The 22,654-nt window shown below is 41.3% G+C and overlaps 1 protein-coding gene across 1 annotated transcript; it reads right to left on the bottom strand.

The window, feature by feature from the left end:
* Positions 1-389: 389 nt before the first annotated feature.
* On the bottom strand, positions 390-16,818 carry CNEP1R1 (CTD nuclear envelope phosphatase 1 regulatory subunit 1). Its single transcript, XM_054048901.1, has 7 exons — positions 16,790-16,818; positions 14,235-14,306; positions 12,106-12,179; positions 10,517-10,626; positions 10,357-10,411; positions 6,186-9,781; positions 390-1,374 (listed from the first exon to the last, which is right to left on the bottom strand). The coding sequence occupies exons 1-6, from the start codon at positions 16,812-16,814 to the stop codon at positions 9,740-9,742; spliced, it is 378 nt and encodes a 125-aa protein (XP_053904876.1). The 5' UTR covers positions 16,815-16,818; the 3' UTR covers positions 390-1,374; positions 6,186-9,739.
* Positions 16,819-22,654: the final 5,836 nt, after the last annotated feature.

Here is a 22,654-nt window from a genome sequence, read left to right as displayed (position 1 = left end):
CAGTACTCCATTGGGAACGAGAGGAGTAAGGTAAGTAGACAGGAGAGCATCTCCCATGGACCCAGTGCAGTGTAGACACTACAGTAAGTCAACATAAGCTACGTCGACTCCACCTACATTGTTCACATAGCTGGAGATGCTTAACTTAGATCAACTTACTGCAGTAGTGTAGACGTAGCCATAGGAATAGTCCTTGGTCTAGATTCCTACAAACCCAATGAAGTTCTACTCAATGACTAGGGGCTCCTAAGCTCTCCACTAAATACAAATTAATAATAAAACATCTTCTGAGTCTACTACTATACCCTATCAACTGGAGTAAACTGCATCTCATTTGTTCACAGCTGGATAGCACAAGTAATTAATGTAGTTGGACACTTCTGCACAGATGTGATATTTTATTCAATGGACAGTTTGCTACATAATACAGCTACAAAATATGCACATAAACCATTGCAACATCAGATACAAATTATTTGGATGCTTTTTTTAATCTGTCCCTAACACTTAGCTGCATATTTACTACGGGCTGTTATAGAATAATGGAGACCAGGGCAGGACTTAAAGGAGGGTATTTTCTTTAAAATTCTGTACAACAGCAGCAAAGGCAGATTAATTCAAAAGTATTTATTAGATTATTAAAGTACTGTCCTTGTGTTGTATCCAACACTGGAACCACAGCGTGGAGCAGCACCCAATAGGAAATAAAAATATCCAGATTCTGACACAGCCTAGGCAGATTCTTCCTAAATTATCCAGAACTATTATCCTTGCCTTTTACATGTGGCACACTGGTTTTATTTTTTGCAGCCTTGTGAAAGTTATCTGTCATAGTTATATGCAGTGTTGGTGTAGCCAGGTTGGTCCCAGGATATTAGAGATAAAAGGTGGGGGAGGTAACTTCTTTTATTGGACCAACTTCTATTCGTGAGAGACAAGCTGTCGAACTTACACAACGCTCCTCCTCAGATCTGGTTTACACTACCGACCTATATTGGTATAACTGTCACTCAGGCATGTGAAAAATCCACACCCCTGAGCGACATAGCTTGGTATAACTAACCCCCCATATTGACAATGCTTTGTCAACAAGAGAGCTTCTCCTGCAGACATAGCTACTGCTGCTCCAGGAGGTGGATTAACTATGGCAACAAGAGTTCTCTCCCATCAACCTGGAGTATCTCCATTAAAGCGCTACGGTGGTGCAGCTGCACCAACAGTTTTAAATGTAGACATGCCTTCTATGTCACCACTAAATACAAGGTGGAACAGATTGTTTAACATAAGTAGTTAACACATTTCAAGGGCCATTCCAGGCCAAGTGGCCCGTAGTGGTGTATCTCATCAAAACCAATCAGTAAACTCTTGAATGAACTCACACAGGAAACAACAAAGAGTCTGGTGGCACCTTAAAGACTAACAGATTTATTTGGGCATAAGCTTTCGTGAGTATAAACCTCACTTCTTCGGATGCATAGAGTGAAAGCTACAGATGCAGGCATTATATACAGACACATGGAGAGCAGGGAGTTACTTCACAAGTGGTTAACCAGTGTTGACAAGGCCAATTCAATCAGGGTGGATGTAGTCCACTCCCAATAATAGATGAGGAGGTGTCAATTCCAGGAGAGGAAAAGCTGCTTCTGTAGTGAGCCAGCCACTCCCAATCCCTATTCAAGCCCAGATTAATGGTGTTGAATTTGCAAATGAATTTTAGTTCTGCTGTTTCTCTTTGAAGTCTGTTTCTGAAGTTTTTTTGTTCAATGACAGTGACTTTTAAATCTGTGATAGAATGACCAGGGAGATTGAAGTGTTCACTTACTGGCTTGTGTATGTTACCATTCCTGATGTCCGATTTGTGTCCATTTATTCTTTTGCGGAGGGACTGTCCGGTTTGGCCAATGTACATGGCAGAGGGGCATTGCTGGCACATGATGGCATATATGACATTAGTGGATGTGCAGGTGAATGAGCCCCTGATGGTGTGGCTGATGTGGTTGGGTCCTCTGATGCTGTTGCCAGAGTAGACATGGGGACAGAGTAGGCACCCTATACCGGAAACCTACTGACCGCTATACGTACCTACATGCCTCCAGCTTCCATCCAAGACACATCATACGATCCATTGTCTACAGCCAAGCCCTAAGATACAACCGAATTTGCTCCAACCCCTCAGACAGAGACAAACACCTACAAGATCTTTATCAAGCATTCGTAAAACTACAATACCCACCTGGGGAAGTGAGGAAACAGATTGACAGAGCAAGACGGGTACCCAGAAATCACCTACTACAGGACAGGCCCAACAAGGACAATAACAGAACACCACTGGCCATCACATACAGCCCCCAGCTAAAACCTCTCCAGCGCATTATCCACGACCTACAACCTATCCTGGAAAATGATCCCTCACTCTCACAGACCTTGGGAGGCAGGCCAGTCCTTGCTTACAGACAACCCCCCAACCTGAAGCAAATACTCACCAGCAACTACACACCACACCACAGAAACACCAACCCAGGAACCTATCCCTGTAGCAAACCTCGTTGCCTACTCTGTCCCCATGTCTACTCTGGCAACAGCATCAGAGGACCCAACCACATCAGCCACACCATCAGGGGCTCATTCACCTGCACATCCACTAATGTCATATATGCCATCATGTGCCAGCAATGCCCCTCTGCCATGTACATTGGCCAAACCGGACAGTCCCTCCGCAAAAGAATAAATGGACACAAATCGGACATCAGGAATGGTAACATACACAAGCCAGTAAGTGAACACTTCAATCTCCCTGGTCATTCTATCACAGATTTAAAAGTCACTGTCATTGAACAAAAAAACTTCAGAAACAGACTTCAAAGAGAAACAGCAGAACTAAAATTCATTTGCAAATTCAACACCATTAATCTGGGCTTGAATAGGGATTGGGAGTGGCTGGCTCACTACAGAAGCAGCTTTTCCTCTCCTGGAATTGACACCTCCTCATCTATTATTGGGAGTGGACTACATCCACCCTGATTGAATTGGCCTTGTCAACACTGGTTAACCACTTGTGAAGTAACTCCCTGCTCTCCATGTGTCTGTATATAATGCCTGCATCTGTAGCTTTCACTCTATGCATCCGAAGAAGTGAGGTTTATACTCACGAAAGCTTATGCCCAAATAAATCTGTTAGTCTTTAAGGTGCCACCAGACTCTTTGTTGTTTTTGTAGATACAGACTAACACGGCTACCCCCTGATACTTGACAACATGCAAGGCACTAAATTTAGCCGTATGGAGTGGAAATCCATCAACCTCAACAAAAAACTTGCACAGATACAGACAGACATCATCTTCCTCTCCAAATGCAAACAGATGGACATCATACCAAAAGGACTGAAGGTAAAAAATCCATTGCAATCAACATACTACACTGAGTATGGTGAGAGACTGTGCCACACACTCTCAAAGAAACTGAGGAACCACCTGATCAGCATCCTGTACAGCAGACAGGAGAAGATCAAGAATGAGCTCTCAGAACTGGAGACTCTCATACAATACCAGCCTTCTACACAAACTCCAACGTGGCTGGACTTTACAAAAATGAGACAAGCCATTTACAATGCACATTTCACTTCTCTACAGAGGAAAAAGGACTGTAAGCTATCTAAACTAATACCTGCCACTGGGGGCTATAACAATGGTACCCTCAACTCATCTAACAACATTGTCAATCTTTCCAACCACACACTTAGCCCAGCAGAAGAGTCTGTCCTATCTCGGGGACTCTCTTTCTGTCCCACCATCCCCACGAACATGATACAGTTCTGCGGTGATTTGGAAGCCTACTTTCGTCGTCTCCGACTCAAGGAATATTTTCAACGCACCACTGAACAGTGCACTGACCCACAGGAACCTTTCTACCAACACTACAAGAAGAGGAACTCTGCGTGGACTCCTCCTGATGGTCGAAATGACAGACTGGACCTCTACATAGAGTGTTTCCGCAGACGTGCACAGGCTGAAATTGTGGACAAACAACATCACTTGTCCCATAACCTCAGCCGTACAGAACGCAATGCCATCCACAGCCTCAGAAACAACTCTGACATTATCATCAAAGGGGCTGACAAAGGAGGTGCTGTAGTCATAATGAACAGGTCAGATTATGAACAGGAGGCTGCCAGGCAACTCTCCAAGACCACATTCTACAGGCCACTATCCTCTGATCCTACTGAGGAATACCAAAAGAAACTACACCATCTGCTCAAGAAACTCCCAGCTACAGTACGGGAACAAATCTACATGGACACACCCCCAGAACCCCGACCAGGGGTATTCTATCTGCTACCCAAGATCCATAAACCCGGAAACCCTGGACGCCCCATCATCTCAGGCATTGGTACTCTGACAGCAGGATTATCTGGCTATTTGGACACTCTCCTCAGACCCTATGCTACCAGCACTCCCAGCTATCTTCGAGACACCACTGACTTCCTGAGGAAACTACAGTGCATTGACGTTCTTCCTGAAAACACCATCCTGGCCACCATGGATGTAGAAGCACTTTATACCAATATTCCACATGAGGATGGACTACAAGCTGTCAGGAACAGTATCCCTGATGAGGCCACAGCAAGCCTGGTGGCTGAGCTTTGTGACTTTGTCCTCACCCACAACCACTTCAGATTTGGGGACAACTTATACCTTCAAGTCAGTGGCACTGCTATGGGTACCCGCATGGCCCCACAGTATGCCAACATTTTTATGGCTGACTTAGAACAACGCTTCCTCAGCTCTCGTCCCCTAGTGCCCCTCCTCTACTTGCGCTACATTGATGACATCTTCATCATATGGACCCACGGAAAGGAGGCCCTTGAAGAATTCCACCTGGACTTCAACAATTTCCACCCCACCATCAACCTCAGCCTGGACCAGTCCACACAAGAGATCCACTTCCTGGACACTACAGTACAAATAAGTGATGGTCACATAAACACCACCCTATACCGGAAACCTACTGACCGCTATACGTACCTACATGCCTCCAGCTTCCATCCAAGACACATCATACGATCCATTGTCTACAGCCAAGCCCTAAGATACAACCGAATTTGCTCCAACCCCTCAGACAGAGACAAACACCTACAAGATCTTTATCAAGCATTCGTAAAACTACAATACCCACCTGGGGAAGTGAGGAAACAGATTGACAGAGCAAGACGGGTACCCAGAAATCACCTACTACAGGACAGGCCCAACAAGGACAATAACAGAACACCACTGGCCATCACATACAGCCCCCAGCTAAAACCTCTCCAGCGCATTATCCACGACCTACAACCTATCCTGGAAAATGATCCCTCACTCTCACAGACCTTGGGAGGCAGGCCAGTCCTTGCTTACAGACAACCCCCCAACCTGAAGCAAATACTCACCAGCAACTACACACCACACCACAGAAACACCAACCCAGGAACCTATCCCTGTAGCAAACCTCGTTGCCTACTCTGTCCCCATGTCTACTCTGGCAACAGCATCAGAGGACCCAACCACATCAGCCACACCATCAGGGGCTCATTCACCTGCACATCCACTAATGTCATATATGCCATCATGTGCCAGCAATGCCCCTCTGCCATGTACATTGGCCAAACCGGACAGTCCCTCCGCAAAAGAATAAATGGACACAAATCGGACATCAGGAATGGTAACATACACAAGCCAGTAAGTGAACACTTCAATCTCCCTGGTCATTCTATCACAGATTTAAAAGTCACTGTCATTGAACAAAAAAACTTCAGAAACAGACTTCAAAGAGAAACAGCAGAACTAAAATTCATTTGCAAATTCAACACCATTAATCTGGGCTTGAATAGGGATTGGGAGTGGCTGGCTCACTACAGAAGCAGCTTTTCCTCTCCTGGAATTGACACCTCCTCATCTATTATTGGGAGTGGACTACATCCACCCTGATTGAATTGGCCTTGTCAACACTGGTTAACCACTTGTGAAGTAACTCCCTGCTCTCCATGTGTCTGTATATAATGCCTGCATCTGTAGCTTTCACTCTATGCATCCGAAGAAGTGAGGTTTATACTCACGAAAGCTTATGCCCAAATAAATCTGTTAGTCTTTAAGGTGCCACCAGACTCTTTGTTGTTTTTGTAGATACAGACTAACACGGCTACCCCCTGATACTTCACACAGGAAAGTGATGAACGACCAAAAAAACACCTTGGGCACTTTACAGCTGCACTAATGTAGCTGCTCTAAGCCAATGGGCGAGTGCCCTCCCATCGACTTTACTGTGGTCCCCATGAGCGGCTGTAGCTATGTCAGCGGGAGAAGCTCTCCCACCAACATAGTGCTGTCCACACCGGTGCTTATGTCAGTGTAACTCAGGCTGGGTCTACACTACCCACCTGAATCGGGTAGAAATCGACCTCTCAGGGATTGATTTATCGCGTCCCATCGGGACGCGACAATCGATCCCCGAATCGACGCTCTTACTCCACCAGCGGAGGTGGGAGTAAGCGCCGTCGACGGGAAGCTGCAGAGGTAGATTTTGCCGCCGTCCCTACAGCGGGGTAAGTCGGCTGCGATACGTCGAATTCAGCTACGCTATTCGCATAGCTGAATTTGCGTATCTTAAATCGACACCCCACCCCCCCCCCGTAGCGTAGATGTAGACTCAGAGCTTTGTCTACACTACACAGCTCCTGCCAACAAAAAACTTCCACCCGCAAAGAGCGGCATTTGTGTTTGCTCTCCTGCTGACAATGCGCTGTTTACACTGGCGCTTGTCGTGGCAAAACTTTTGTCTTTGGGGGAGAAGGGGGGAGTTAACACCTCTGAAAGACAAAGTTTTGTCATTCAATTGCCAGTGTAGACATAGCCTTAGTCATTCAAGGTGGGTGATTTATTCATACACCCCCCAACTGATATAAATTATACAGACATAAGCTGTAGTGTAAACAAAGCTTTAATCACCTGTGGATGAACATTTCACAAAGCCATCACTCTGTAACTGACCCATCAAGTCCTCATCCTCAATGGAAACCTTCACAACATTGTCAAGCGATGAACCTGGGAGATAAATTCATAACTTTGCTAGATGCTAAAAATCATGGACTGAACCGAGACACTGGATTTATGGCTTCTTACAACAAACACTAACAACCCCCAAAACTGGCTCCCCCCTACCTTTCTGCACTCCCTTCCCATGACTGGACCGGTGTTAACAAGCCACTTCACCTTGAATGGCCCTTGAATGTGCTAACTATTTATGCTAAACAATCGGTTCCACCTGTATTTAGCTGTGACATTTCCCAGACCTGAAGACCTCTGTATAAGCTTGGCTATGGTCTACACTACAGCACTTACAGTGGCGCAGGATATCAAGTATCAGGGGGTAGCCGTGTTAGTCTGTATCTACAAAAACAACAAGGAGTCTGGTGGCACCTTAAAAACTAACAGATTTATTTGGGCATAAGCTTTCATGGGTAAAAACCTCACTTAAGCTCTCCCGCTGACATAGCGCTTAGATCAGTATAACTTATGTCGCTCAATGACTTGTTTATACTGCGCTACATATTATACACTGAAATGTAAGTACACTATTTATATTCCAACAGATTTATTTTATAATTATATGGTAAAAATGAGAAATAATTTTCCAGTAATAATGTGCTGTGACACTTTTGTATTTTTACGTCTGATTTGGTAAGCAAGTAGTTTTTAAGTGAGGTGAAACTTGGGGGTATACAAGACAAATCAGACTCCTGAAAGGGGTACAACATTCTGAAAAGGTTGAGAGCCACTGATTTAGGCATTACAAGGAAGCTGGATGACCTGTAGATCATTAGTCCAAATCCAGACCAGTTTGGAAGGGACTAAAAGTAGTTTCCATCTAAAGCAGCAGCACTTTAATGTTGCTTGTGTGGTAGCGGTGCTAAAAAAAAAAAAAAACAAAAAAAACACATCTCAACGAGGGGCGCAGCTCCCAGAGCTGGGGCACTGTCTACACGGACGCTTTACAGAGCTGCAACTTGCTGTGCTCTGAGGGCTGTTTTTTCACACCCCTGAGCAAGAAAGTTGCAGCACTGTTAATTGCCAGTGTAGACAAACCCTGAATGGAGATAGAGACAATACCTGCTCTAGGCATGAGAAGGTGCCTGGAACAGGGTTGAGGTAGACTGGTGGATTATTGTAGAGGGACTATGGGCTGCTGCTTTCCATGCTGTCCCTATTTTGGTGACATCAATATCCAGAACAACAAACATGACACTTCACAAAAAAACAAAAGCCATACTTCCGTGACTGGAGTCTTCAGCTGTTCATAACTAAAGTACATAACTGTTTAGCTTTTGTCACCTATATCTGCACATTTGTCAATTTACAATACAAAAAACCCCCAAACATACTATTATATATAAAGTATTTATTTAATGCACATATTTACCTACAAAATTTACATCAGTTAAAAACAATGGAAGGACAGAAGTACAAAACCTCTGGAAGAGACTTTAGGAGCAAAGGATTTTATTGCCTCAATTGAGTGAAAATTTAACATAAATGAAAGTCAAACTATGCTCACTTTAAGAGGCAGCCTTGCTAGTCTTATCTGTAGTGAGAGGTTACTGTGCCGGCAATAGCTTTGTGTTTTATGCTGACTTATGCTCAATTAAATTTAAAAAAATCTGAAACAGGTAAAAAGGCACCTTGAACACTTAAAATTAAATTGTTATGATTATTGTAAATATTTCAAGAACTATTGTACTGTGTATACATAACAGCCACACTTAGTTTCTCTTAACACTTTAGAGAGTTTTATTAATTTATTTGTGGCACTGATCATATATTTCCGTTATCAAATTATTTGAATCCAAAGTTAAATATTTGCAATACTAGTTTCATGGCCAGATTATCATAGCATAAAATCCACTCTTAAAACAGTGTGATTATGGAATTCAGATACAGTACAGAACTTTTATAATCTGAAAGACGAAAATATATTTAAGAGTTTTTAAAAAGTTAAAATCATTAAAAACAGGTTGTACTGTGAATTAGATGAAAGCACTGAATTAAGGATAACCACAGTGAAAGTGGCCGAAGTACTGCATGTAGTTAGACAAGTGATACTTTAACATACTTGCAACATTCTTAAACATAATAAGACCTTTTTCCCCATACCATAGATTTCTCTTTTAAGTCTCTTTTGTTTGCTGATTCCAAAAATATTGTAACCAGGAATGAAAAAGACAACTGTAATTAATAAAAAGCTCTGGGAATGGCAAATAAGCATCCCTTTAAATACTGGTTCATGAGAACAAGAATTCACACAGCATGTATTACTCTTTGCTTAACATTGGCATTGATTTGCTATTTACAGTAGTTTGCAAAAAACACATTATAAAAAAACAAACGAGGTTTGGTTTCCAAGTTTAACTTAGTAACCAATTAACATACTTCACCTGCATGTTTTGCTCTACTTGAAGAACAAAAGTGACAGTAATACTGAAAAAGAGGTAATCAAAGGTAGCAAAAGCACTGATAACACGAGGATAGTCAAAAGAGAATTTAGACAAATATGCCAGACAGTAATATTGCACACTTTCACTGTCAACTGTAAATAAGACTCACTCCTAGGCAACTGAAAACCAGTCCTGTTTGGCTTTTTTGTGCCACACTACCTTCAGAAAAGGTCATTTTTGATTTCCATGGCGGTGGATAGAGTTGAAGGAAGATCGCAATTATTGAACATGGGGCCTAGGTTTCAAAATTAATTTTCCAGTCTGCAAAAGAAAAATTAAAGTTCAAACAAACCCTGAAATTTAACATAACATTCACCTTTGTAGTAAGGCTATCTGTGTTAATTTCTCTTTAGTCTGCAACAACAGGGGTGAGAACTAAGTGTTTGCATCCATGGAATCATTAAGTAACTTGTAGTTCACATTTTAACCATACATTATTTGTAAAAATGTAAATATGCACTCTTAGGCTGTCTACCCTTTAACAGCCTGTAGAGTACAGGCATTACACGTGTAGCTACACGCTGCAGTGAAAGGCTCTGGCAACAGGGAACTGCCAGAGCTTTTCACTGCTGTTCCTCCCCGCTAGGGCCTTTCCCTGCAGCAGAGAAAGCTCCAATATCGGGATACTATGCTGCTATGTGGGAGGCACTGCTCGGGCGGTTCATGCAAGTCAGTCAGTCTATTCACCTAAGCCTTGTCCCACCATCTACATTGCTATTTATACCTGTGCCATCTGGGAATACAATGTCTATTCAGAAAGAGAGTAATTTCATCTTTTTTGCATTTATTCCTGCCTTAAACATGTACATGTAATCAGTGAGACTAGAGTCACTTACATCATCGCAGGACATATTATACTCTGCCAAGACTGTTCGACATCGGGCTGCTATGCTGTGTGGATTTCGTCAAAGAAAAGTACTAAACAAAGATTTTATGTGGGCTGCAGTTACAGTAAGAATTACCTCAATTTTCACTTGACAAACTATCAAAGGATACATTGATGGTGCCACCACTCTTTTGTGTATGCCAGCAAAGAACAAGCCTATTAGAGTAATACAGCTAATTGTGAAGAATGGATGATTCCACAGTGATGTGAAAAAGGACACCTAGGAGAGAAATAAAATTATCTTGAAGAAAAATTATTAAAAGATTCCATGATTGAAGGGACATCATCAACCTGGAGACTAAGTATTTCAAACCTGATGTTTAGGCCACTAATCTATGCTGGAATAGATCTCTTAAAAACTCCCTTGTTATTCAGAATTTACTCCTTCTTTGTAACCCTGCTACTCTTCACAAAAAGTGCTTCTGCCAAACATCTTCCCAATGAATATCCCTTCTGCTTTCAGATATTTTGGAAGGTAACAGAGAAAACAGTCTCTGATTTTCCTGGAAGTCCCAATTAGAGCAGCTGCCCTATTAAGTGATATATGCTGTTTGAGAAAAAAAAACTAAGTAAAATTTTAGATCTGCTATCCATGACCTTATCCCCTGTAAAATGGGGACAAAATAGAGTGCTAACATCTGAAGAGAGTTTTTAAAACTGAAATCCAAGGATATTTAATCTTCAGCTTCTGATTTGAAAACGACATTTCTCATTGTAGTAGTGCTGCTTGAGTCTCTGTAATTAAGCTAAGTTTTTGTTTTAAAGTTCCATGGGAACAGTCTAAAATTAAAAAAGTACTTTCCTATTAGTGACACAAAAATAATCAATTGTTCATTACTCATCTCATATTTTTCCTTCCACTTCTGAATAGAATATAATAGCTCTACCTCAGTTTATTGCTAAGGTGTAAAAATGAAAATAAGTTAAGAATCCTTTATCAATTTTCTTCAGTTTGGTGGTAAAGTGAATCTCCAATATTCCACTCAAAACTCAGAAGTTCTCTTGCACCACATAAAGTTCATTGAACAACTATACTTTCAGATTCAGTTTCACAGAATATCCTATAAAATCTGGACACCTGGTCACCCTAAGTCTGAAATTTAGAATACCAAGCCTCAAGCTACTCCACCCACACAATTTAGGAAAAAAATCACTTTGATCATCTTAGATATTCATGTTAAACAAAAACAAATGCATATCTGGTGTATGCATATCTAGGGTGACAAATTTTAAATTGTTCCACTGCTACAAAAAGTTATTTCAAGGAGAAAGGGGGAGACATTTCCAAAGTGCAGAGGTACATAAGAAAAAACTCTTAGGACTAGTTAACTTGCTAGTGTTCTCACAAGTTCAATTTTCTTGATCATGGATCAGTCTAGTTGAAGGTGGCCTCAGCAAACTATGTACTATAGATAGAACAAAGTTATTCTTCTGGGGAAATCACTCCTATTCAGCACAGGTATAGAATGGCTCAAATATTCTTAGTTCCCCCTTCAAATCAAAGTGCGATTCCTGTGATGTAAATAATCCACTGAATTTGCTCTTAGTCACTAATGTCTTGAGTCAGTCAAGAAAATAACCCTATTAGCTTTTCACTCTTCAAGGCAGTCCACAACTCCTCACTACATACACTTGGTTTTTATTATCTAGATTACAAACATTGAGACATTTAATATTTCAGCATTTGAGTATAACTTACCTTCTGTGTCTCAGGATCTATTAACCAGTTCCAAGCACCAGTTGCTGTGCAGACTGATACCACTATAAGAATCACTGATGAAAAATAGGAGTCATAAGCAACACATCTGGTTCATATTCATTAGAAATTATTTAATGTCTCATGAAAAGCTTTGAAAGAGATGACATTCTATTTTATTTCCCCTCTTCATTCTTGATTATTAAGAATGTCCAAAGAAGAATAAGATTTATTTGAAGATGTCTACCTGCATATCATGTTTGTTTCTCATCTGGACCCCCACCTTTCTATTTATGCAGTCAAAGTGGAAGGAGGTAAAAAAATGTTTTACCATTTAAAACAATGCAACCCTTCTAAGAGTCTGTCGGCCTCCTAGAGAGGACAAAAAGGTAGTACCAGATAGTGTTTTGATAAGTAAAGACATGCTGTAGTTTGGGGGGGTGGAGGGTATGAGAAGTTTCTCCTAGAGACACGGATTTAGAAACATTAGTCAGAAAATTGAGGGAAAGTAGTACAGAATAACTTTCTTGAGCAATATGCTAAAAACCCACACAGTATTCTGCATGTAACTTCCAAGAGCCACTAACATTAAGGTGGCACTCCTGCAAGCTGCTCTGCAAGGAGGCAGGCAGCCTTGCCAACTCTTTCAATTTCATTGCAAGTGTAACAATATCAGGTATTTTTCTTAAAGCTCCAGCTCTGGGAGGCAAGTGATTATGTGAGAATCTCAGCATTTATTAAAAAAGTTTTATTTCTAACCCTCCACTCATAGTTGTGGATAAAAGCCAGAAAGATGTGAACAGTGCGCATTCTAAAGGTTCAAACCTCATTGCTTGTAAAGCAGATTAGTGATGTCTTGATTTTGGGTGCTGATAATACTGATAAAATAAAAATGGACCAGTTAGGGGCTGGAATTGACACATTCGAAGGGGAATGAAAGAAGTTTATATGCCATATAAAATGAAAGTTATTACTCCAATTTCATACAGAAAGATAGTAAAGATCTATCTATATCAATACCAGTTTTCCAGGAATAAAGTAGGTGTTATGCAGATAACAGAATTATGAAGTCACTAGATGCCACATCCAATTTTTATTTCAAACTTCTTCATGAGTGCACTTTAAGTCAGTAAAACTTTAGCATGCATTTAGATAGATTTGAACAAGTTTGGAAGAAATTGCCAACAATTGGAAAGTGAACACACTCATTAAAAAAATAAACTATAAAACCAGTAAACTTAATACATTGATTTGGGGGGGAACCTTGGAAAATATACTAAGGAATAGGAGAAAGTCATCGAAACAAGTTGTTTTAAGTTATCATGGTGAAAAATAGCCCAATTTGGAAACCAAACCCCTATATACAGCCACAAAATACATACACAACTGAAAAAAGGTAGAACAGACTTAGACTATGCCTACACTAGAGAGCTTACAGTGGCAGAGCTGTACCTATGCAGCTGCGCTCCTATAAGATCTCTCACGTAGCCACTCTATGCCGACGGAAGAGAGTCCTCCTGTTAACATAATTAAACTACCTCCAATGAGCAGCAGCAGCTATGTTGGTGGGAGCTCTCCTGCTGACATAGCACATGCATACTACCACTTAAGCCAGTGACACTTATGTCACTCACCGGTGGGCACTACTGAGCAACATATGTTTTGCTGATGTAAGTGGTAGTGTAGACATGACCTTCATCACAAAGCCTCAATATGCCTCGAACTTGTCCTGAAGAATTCCTTTTAAAAAGACTAATTCAGTCCTGGCCCTCTTTGCTGAGGCTGCCTATAAGATCATCATTATACTGATTATACTTCTAGCTTTGTTGTTCTTGGCAATATCTACTTTTGAATAGCAATTGTGCAAATGCTATAAGCATTTTGTGCACATGGTATAGATGCAATAACATAAATCCATTATTTTACTTTTGCTGTTTTTTGTTAAATTTGTGTATGTGTGGTATCTTCACATATTTAAAAGAGTTTTAGGCTCACATACAAAGTACATACAATAAGATTTTTAAAGCATAGATTTGTTTTTGTAAACACAATCCATAGGAATATACATGGGTAAATGCCAACTGAAGTATTAAAGAGTCAATCCAACTTCTCCTTTAAAATATTAAGCTTACTTCTCCAACGTCCTGTAGCTGGTTGCAAACATGCAATATATTCAGTAAGTCTTCTTTCAAAAGCCTTGAGATCTGAGGAAAAGACAGGCAGAGATCTAATAAGTCTTGGTCTATTAGTTGAACTTTAATAGTTAATGCCTCAGATTCTGTTCTGTTACTTATGTCCTGTGCAGCTCAGACTCATAACTTGCAGAGGAAAGCTGTAATGGATTGATGATGTAATTATCAAAAATCGCTTGCATCTCAGATTAAGCAATAGTTATTGGAAAGATGCTTAGCACTACATCTCAGCACATTAGCTTTAGAATTTACCACTTCTTGGTTAAGCCCCTCACTAAAAAATAATATATTAAGTGACAGGCATTTCCATATAGAGAAATATATACTGAAGAGATTAGAATACCTTGACATGGTATCTCTTTGTAAGTCTAATTGCAAGCCATTAATATTAATAGATTAAAATACTCTAAAACAAGGTATATTTTGAAATGTAAAATGTGTCAGGAAAATCTTGTTATACTCTATGGTCTGTACTAATGATAGGTAGAGTTTGGTATTTTGTTTGTGATTAGAATACTATCACCATAACTCACTACAAAAATTCTTACCTCAGTTGGCATCATTTGAGATTTGTACAGTCCTTTCAGTTTCAATAATCTATTTTTTTTACATGCCACTCATCTTGGACAATGAAAATACAGTCATAAATTATTTAAGTTTTAGCCAACTTTAGAATCTGACTCGTGAAATAGAATGTTTGGCTTTGCAACGTTACAGGGGAACTATTTAACATGAAGAGAAGTCTACTTTAGAAATATTTTCAGATTAAAAAAAGTCAACTATTCATTTTAACGTCTGTGAAGATTTCCTTTTCAACCAGAGAAGTTTTGGGCCTAAAATTGTCCCACTAATTTATCATTTGAAGTTTGATATTTTTTTATTCATAAAGGTATATACTTTAAAGGCAAACTGGCTTCAAGTAACAATTACTGTTCTTTGAAAGAATTTAATGTTATATTAGAATGTCACGTTCTAATAAAGGTAACAATGCAAAACCTACAACAAAAATACCTTCATTAAAATGTATGCCTGTTACTGAAGTGTGTACTTACTCTAAGATATATGCAGAGATTATTTCAATGTTTATCAACTGGAAAAAAATATAACTACCGGTACTTTGTTAACCAATAGAAAACATTTGTAAATTAAATATGATTTTCAGTGTTTTAAATAAAGTGTACATAAAAAAATAAAGGCTTGAACTACATTTTATAAGTCTTGGAAGCCCAAATTGTTAAAGACCTCTTTCAAAAAAAGGATGGGTTTGGTGTTTTAAACATTTGTGTTTACCAGTTCTAACCAAAGAGATAATTCTGATATTTACAGTGTTACAATAAGTGTTGACAGTCACTTCAGTATTCCTATAATTTCTAATATTTCTGCTAATGTATCTACATCTTGTTTGTTCTATATATGACATTTACTAATCCAATCTTGAAGTACTGGTGCATTATTAAAATATTCTCCTGTACTGATTTTTTTGCAGAAAGAAAGCAGCTTTAAAAGTTCCTTTTTAATATCCTTTACTACAAATCTGCACCAAAACTTAAAACAAGGATCTGTTTCAGCGAATAAGAACGTGAAGCTCAGTGAGATGTATTTTTCCTGAAGAAAAGAATTCCTTGGTTAGATTAATACATCTCAATGTATTTGAGATATAGAATTTGCAATTAAAGAATTACAGCTGTGTTGATTATATAGCTTACATTAAAAAATAAAAGGAATTAGTGAATATTCTGTACAACAAATCTCTTACCAACGCAGAAATAACAGACTTAATAGACCACACTGTAAAAGCCAGGCTCTGTCACGAAACAACCCAACCAAAGAAAGGTGACAAAAAGGAAGTTTTGCAAACTACTGGAGATCTTTTAGTCTGTCCCCGGTGGAGAAAGCCGATGCACGCACTCTCGTTCAAATAACTTGGCTCAGTTAAAAGGTAGAACTTTGCCCTTTTACAACCGAAGCCACTTTCTATATCGTTATACCAAGCGCCGCTTGCAGAGCAGCAACATGCCCCTCCTCCATCAACAAGCGAGCAAACAAAACAAAACACTAATCCACCCCCCGGACTGCTCGACTCACGGCTCCTCGCCTTTGAGGTGCGTGAGGCTGTGGGCGCGGGGACCTTGTCCTGGGGCAGGTTTGCACAGCGCACCTCAGCCCCTACAGAAAACCGTGAGCCCCAGGGGAGAGGAGGGGCGCCCCTCACTCCCGTTCCCCGCCCCGCACACCCTTCGCTGGCTCCCGCTGTCACTGGGCCACACCACTCTGGGACTGCGATGGGGTGGCCTCGCAGCCCCCCAGCTGCTATTGGCCAGCTCCGCGCTCCCGGGCAGCGCCCTTTGACGCCTCCAGCTGAAGGGGCCGGGCTCAGAGCTCCCGGGTCGTGGGGCAGAGGCAGGAGACCGCTCTGGGGCGCGGGAACCGCACAGGTAGACACCCCCCCCGCGGCCTGCCCCCGCTGGGCCCGGCGGGGCGGGGACCCCAGTTACCTTCCGCCTGCTCCAGCGAATTCATGGCGGGTGGTCAGAACGCACGGCCGCCCCCTCCTCAGCGCCTCGAACCCGGTCACATCGCACCCAGAAAGCCGGCTCCTAGTCCCACCCTTCCGCAGTCCCCCGCCCCCCCCCCAACAACGCCGCACTCCATTGGGTATCCCTTCCGCACCGCTCCCTAGCAAACCCCATCCCCATTGGCTGGGAAGGGAAGGGGCGTGGCTGCAGGAGAAAAGATTCCGGCAAAGGGCCGAGCGGGGAGAGCTCGGCTCGTGGCGGTGCTGTAACGTTCGACAAGGGCGGCGCGCTGTAGCGCTGCGGGCGGGAGCCCGGCCGAGCAAACTGTGCGGCTGCTGCTGCTTTTCCTTTGTCTGTGTCACAGCCCCGCGGGCATCGCTCTGCACGTGCAAAACGAGAGCGAGGAGGAGGGGCCTGATCCAAAGGCCATTTGGAATCAATGAAAAGACTCCTTGGTCTCTTCCACTTACTTATAGCCCTAGGGACAGTTCTGCAATTCTTTCTGACTATTCCCCTAAACATGTGTGCAGGGTAATTTTCCATTTCAATAAGTGTATCTCCTTAATGTTAAGTACTCTAAATTCCTGCATTGGGTTGTGTAGGTGTCAGGGGGGGCAACGAAATATTAAACCAAATAATATTTATTATATGTTAATCAAAAAATTGAATCTGTATAAACAATTTTTGGATGTGGAATATAAAAGGCCAGCAAAAATAACTGCTTGGTTTGGAGGTTGCAGTTGAAAATAAATGTGAGAAATTCTCCCATAGTTCTTTGTTAGAGTATTTTATTACTCTCTTTTCTGTCCGTGGGGACATACACTGGCCCCAGTCCTGCAATTTGGTCCACACGACAAGTCACAGTCACTAAAACTGGGGGTTAGACTAGACAATCCTTGTGGTCCCTTCTGTGAATACCTGTTATATTGGCACACTGACTGTTTGTATGTTTAATAGGTTCCACTTTAAAAATGTGGTCCAAAAAGGGAGATGACTTATTTTGGTAACTTTATTATACCATCAAACCTCATTCTTGTTTTAGTGTTGCAAGTAGGTTTGCACGAGGATTAATGAGTTGATGTCAGCCTTCAATATATGTAGTAAAAATAACAAAGTTGAAATGCCCCCTTTGAGTAATGCCAAAACTCAACAGTGAGAGCCTAGTTTTCAGGATCATTAGAAATTATGTTTAGTTTACAAAGAAGAGACTTTCAAACACAAAGCAGGGATCAGAGCAACTTACATGTGTCTGTACTACCATGTAAAGTAGTGGCCCGTTCAATGACTAGGGAATACAAAACAAAAACCAAATTCCCTGTGTTGCCGGCCCAGAGGGACCGAGGGAGCAACAGGGGGTTCGTTGCCCGGTGTGCACCGCACTGATAAACACACCAGGGTGGAGAAGCAAACCAAGTTTATTCGAGATCTCGAAAAGGCACTCAGGAGACCAGCATGTTTCAAATCAGAAGCGCAACAAATACAAGCAAGTTTCCCATTTTATATTCCAAGCTATTTGTATAAGCCTTTTGTTTTGTTTCCCCTCCACCCCTCCCTTCCTGACAGCAGTTACAGCAGGCACTACATTGTGGCGTGTTAGAAAAGTTCTCGTCCGCATGTTTATCTTTGGCCTTGCAAGCCTAGACGTAGTAGACTTCCCCCCTTCCTCCCTCCTTCTTCCTTATCACTACTGCTTTTGCTAGTTTGAGTGAAACTGCAGCTGTCTGCTAAAAAAGCTGACTGTTACATATTCTGCTTCTAGGCTGTTAGCATTTAGGTTGGTCAGAGTTCACAAGATGGAGTTACTTTGGCTCATTTAGACCCAGAGCAGGGGGGTTTCATCGGCACTTATGGCCTTCCACCCTCCCGAGTTACCTGGTAGCTATGCCTAGTGACTTCAACACCTGTGTTTTTTATTAATGGATTTGATTTTTTCAAAGCCAACAAGGTGTAAATTCACACAGATGTATTCCTTCTCTGTCTCCATCTGCTTGTGAAAGATATTAATCATTGTCAGGACAAGCAAAGTGTCTGGACCACATCTACCATTCCAAAGAAACATGCTACTACGGACCCAAAAAGCCAACCTCATCGTTTTGACCTTCCAGGCAGACTTTGGACCACATTGAACTGCATCCGAATAAACCATGGAAGATAAAGCTACTTGACCCACAAGTGGAAAACCAAAGACTCCCTTTCATGCAATTGTGATGAGAACATCCAACCCATCCAATCATAATGCAGTGCCACAAATGTGGATTCAAAGGTGAATTGGATGATACCAAAGAGGAGGCCTTGAAATGGTTTATGGATGTACAACTGCATCTATAGCAGGGGTAGGCAACCTATGGCACGCGTGCCGAAGGCGGCACGTGAGCTGATTTTCAGTGGCACTCACGCTGCCTGGGTCCTGGCCACCGGTCTGGAGGGCTCTGCATTTTAATTTAATTTTAAATGAAGCTTCTTAAACATTTTAAAAACCTTATTTACTTTACATACAACAATAGTTTAGTTATATATTATAGACTTATAGAAAAAGACCTTCTAAAAACGTTAAAATGTATTACTGGCACGCGAAACCTTAAATTAGAATGAATAAATGAAGACTCGGCACACCACTTCTGAAAGGTTGCCGACTCCTGATCTATAGAATGATGCTCTGCAGATGCTGCCATATACTTGAGAGAGAGGACAAGCATCTGAAGAGTGGAGAAATTATAAAGATGCTTGGCTGCTACCTCTACACTATCATGAAAGATGCCTGAGTTTAATCTGGATTACTTGTGTTGCTCTTTAAATGTTACACTCAGAAAATGGCTTGTTGATTTCTGCTTAGAAAAGACAGTGGCCAACAGCAGTGTTTACAGTTTACATTTTCCTAGGTTCTGGGAGTCTCTCTTGAACTATTAGAGTTCAGCTCTCATGGCCTCCTCTAACTTTATTAAAATTGTTGCTACAACGATGTTGGTGCTTGGCATCGGAAGAAGTGGACTGTAGCCCACGAAAGCTTATGCTCAAATAAATTTGTTAGTCTCTAAGGTGCCACAAGTACTCCTGTTCTTTTTAAGGTTTTCTAGTTAGTGGCACATTTTCCTTGGACCAGTTCAGAAGGTGACATCTCTAAACCATGCCACATACATCTAAAATAGCATTACATGCTTTGTCTTTAGTTCCTTAATAATGGGGTTGGAGTGGTGTTCTGTATCAGTCAAAGGAGAAAGTTGGGTACTTAGAAGGTAAAGGGGAGCCCCTACAGATGCAGATTCTACATAGGGAGAAATGAGTGCTTAGCCCATCCTGACTATGCCCTAAGAGTAGATTATGGGGCTGGAAGGTAGAAGAGAAGACTGCTTTGTACTGTCCTTAATTTTCTGACAGTGAGAAAGGCGGAGAGATGGATGCTGTTGTTGGAGAGTCCTGTGAGACATACAAATGTCAAATATGTCATGAATATATTGTTGATAACTATAGGTTGGTTCTCCTGGTCTTTAAATCAGGAAAGAAATACTCTTTCTTTATCAAAGACAATTAAGGCTAAAAAATGTTTGTTTACTCCACCTCTGTTTGCCCAGAATAGAAGACCAACAATACACTCCTTAAACTTGTGAGACACATTGTCTAAGGTCTACACAGGGAAATTGACTGGAAATTTCTGACATTTCTTTCTCTATATATGATTAATTATCTTGTTCCTTCACTACTGTATAATGTCTCTTGTTCTGTTGTAAGCCCTGAAGGATGTGAAATGAAAGTCATGATATATAATCAAGGAATGTATGGACTATGTCCACTAAATGTAGAGGAACTGTAAAGGATTTTTTTTTCTAAATGATTGTTGGATTCTAGAAATGATATAAATTGTGTGGAATGAGAATGAAAAAGAATATTGAAAGATATAAGCACCTACTCTGTGTATGCATTTAAAATATTGAAATAAATTACTTAAAGGGGACATTCCAATGTCTAGTTTGGTTAATTCAGAAATACAGTAATTGAAATGAATAAACATAAAAAGCCTCCGAAAAGAAAAGGATAAAAGACATTTGTTATACACCATTGCCATCTACTGGATATCAAGGTAAGTAGCACAGAAACTGAGGGAGCAGAAAAGTGAGAGCCTGACAGATGTCCAGTACAAAATAAGTGACTTGCTCTCCTCTAATTAAAACTGAAACAGTGGAACCTCAATGTGGAACTTCAGAGTTTGCTGAACCCAGCAAAGAAGCTGCAGAACCCTGTAGTGCTATTGGATGCTTATACCAGCCAATAGCCTTTCCATTCTCTTAAGGTTACCTTGCTGTGTCTGCAGTCTTTCTGTTGACATCCCAAGGAACTATATTTTGGGATTTTAACAATGTACTGCTGTATATATATATACACATTACATATATGTTTCTCCTTGTAAATCCAAGTAAATTGGCCTAAGAAAACCTCAAAGAAAACTTCTAAACTATTTCTTTTGATGCTTTAAACTAGTCCCCTTCAAACCAAACATTAGAAATAACAGGGACACCATTCGTAAGAGTGCCTTAAGACCAACTATATTTTTACTCCTTGGCAAATTACTTTAAGTATGATAAATGTATTATTAGAAATACTAAAGAATCAATAACTGATTATTTTAAGTAAATGTAATAAGAAATCTTGGTGATTTGTATTGTTCTATGGTATAACTGCTTGTGCTTGACCTCTATGTCCATTGCCTTCAAGATAGCGTGTGGTAGGCTGATATCCAAACTTAATTTATTAAACTGTTGATTATGTACCAAAGTGGTTCTTGGTCAATTAATACAATATATTGATTGGTTAAGAGTAACTAAGGTCCAGATCCTCACAGGTACTTAGGCTCCTAACTTCCATTGTAATCAGGACACTTACCAAGATCCTCAAAGGTATTTAGGCTCCTAATTTCCATTAAAATCAATGGAAGTTAGGAGCCTAAATACCTTTGACAATCTGGATAAGTGTCCTGATTTGAAAAGTACTGTTCCAGGTAAAAGTTGACCTGAAAATAATCTAGCACTAACATTAGTAATCTAACACTCTGGATTCAGTAATGAGCAATTATCCAGTTACATTCCATTAAAATATTGGCTATAATGTTTATCAAATTAGCAAATGTGGTTTGTAAAATGTCAATTTTAGAAAACTGGCACCACAACAAATTCATAAATTCGATCCCTATTCACATATATTGATCATCCCACATAGAAACCAGGACATCACAGAGGGGATGGGAAGAGATACGAGGGGAGGTTCCTCACAATAACCAAGACCACAAAGGGATGGGCGGTGGGAGATAGGTAACTGAGGGGTATCCCATGGCACTCACAGGCTCTACAGAGTGGAAGGGAGAGATGAGCTGCCTTGTACCCAACAGGGTGAGGAGAGGTGCCAGCAGGGCCACCCAGAGGATTCAGGAGGCCTGGGGCAAAGAAATTTTGTGGGCCCCTTCCATAAAAAAAGTTGCAATATTATAGAATACAATATTCTCGTGGGGGCCCCTGCGGTGCCTGGGGCAAATTGCCCCCACCCCCCGGGCGGCCCAGGGTGTCGGCAGAGGTTCCCATGGTAGTCAGGGTCCCACAGAGTGAGGGAAGGGATGGGTGCTGAGAGGGGTCCCCATGGTAAGTGGGGTCCCGCAGAGGGAGGGGAGGGATGGGTGCTGGGAGGGGTTCCCATGGTGACCAGGGCCCCAAAGAGGTTCCCATGGTGACCAGGGCCCCACAAAGGGAGGGGAGAGATGGGTGCTGGAAGGGTTCCCATGGTGACCAGGGCCCCACAAGGGGAGGGGAGGGATGGGTGCTGGGAGGTGTCCCTATGGTAAGTGGGGTCCCGCAGAGGGAG

This window comes from Malaclemys terrapin, chromosome 14 (assembly GCF_027887155.1).
Source record: "Malaclemys terrapin pileata isolate rMalTer1 chromosome 14, rMalTer1.hap1, whole genome shotgun sequence".
Lineage (NCBI taxonomy): Eukaryota > Metazoa > Chordata > Testudines > Emydidae > Malaclemys > Malaclemys terrapin.
Note: the sequence above shows the minus strand (reverse complement) of the source record. Positions and strands in the feature narration are given on the sequence as shown.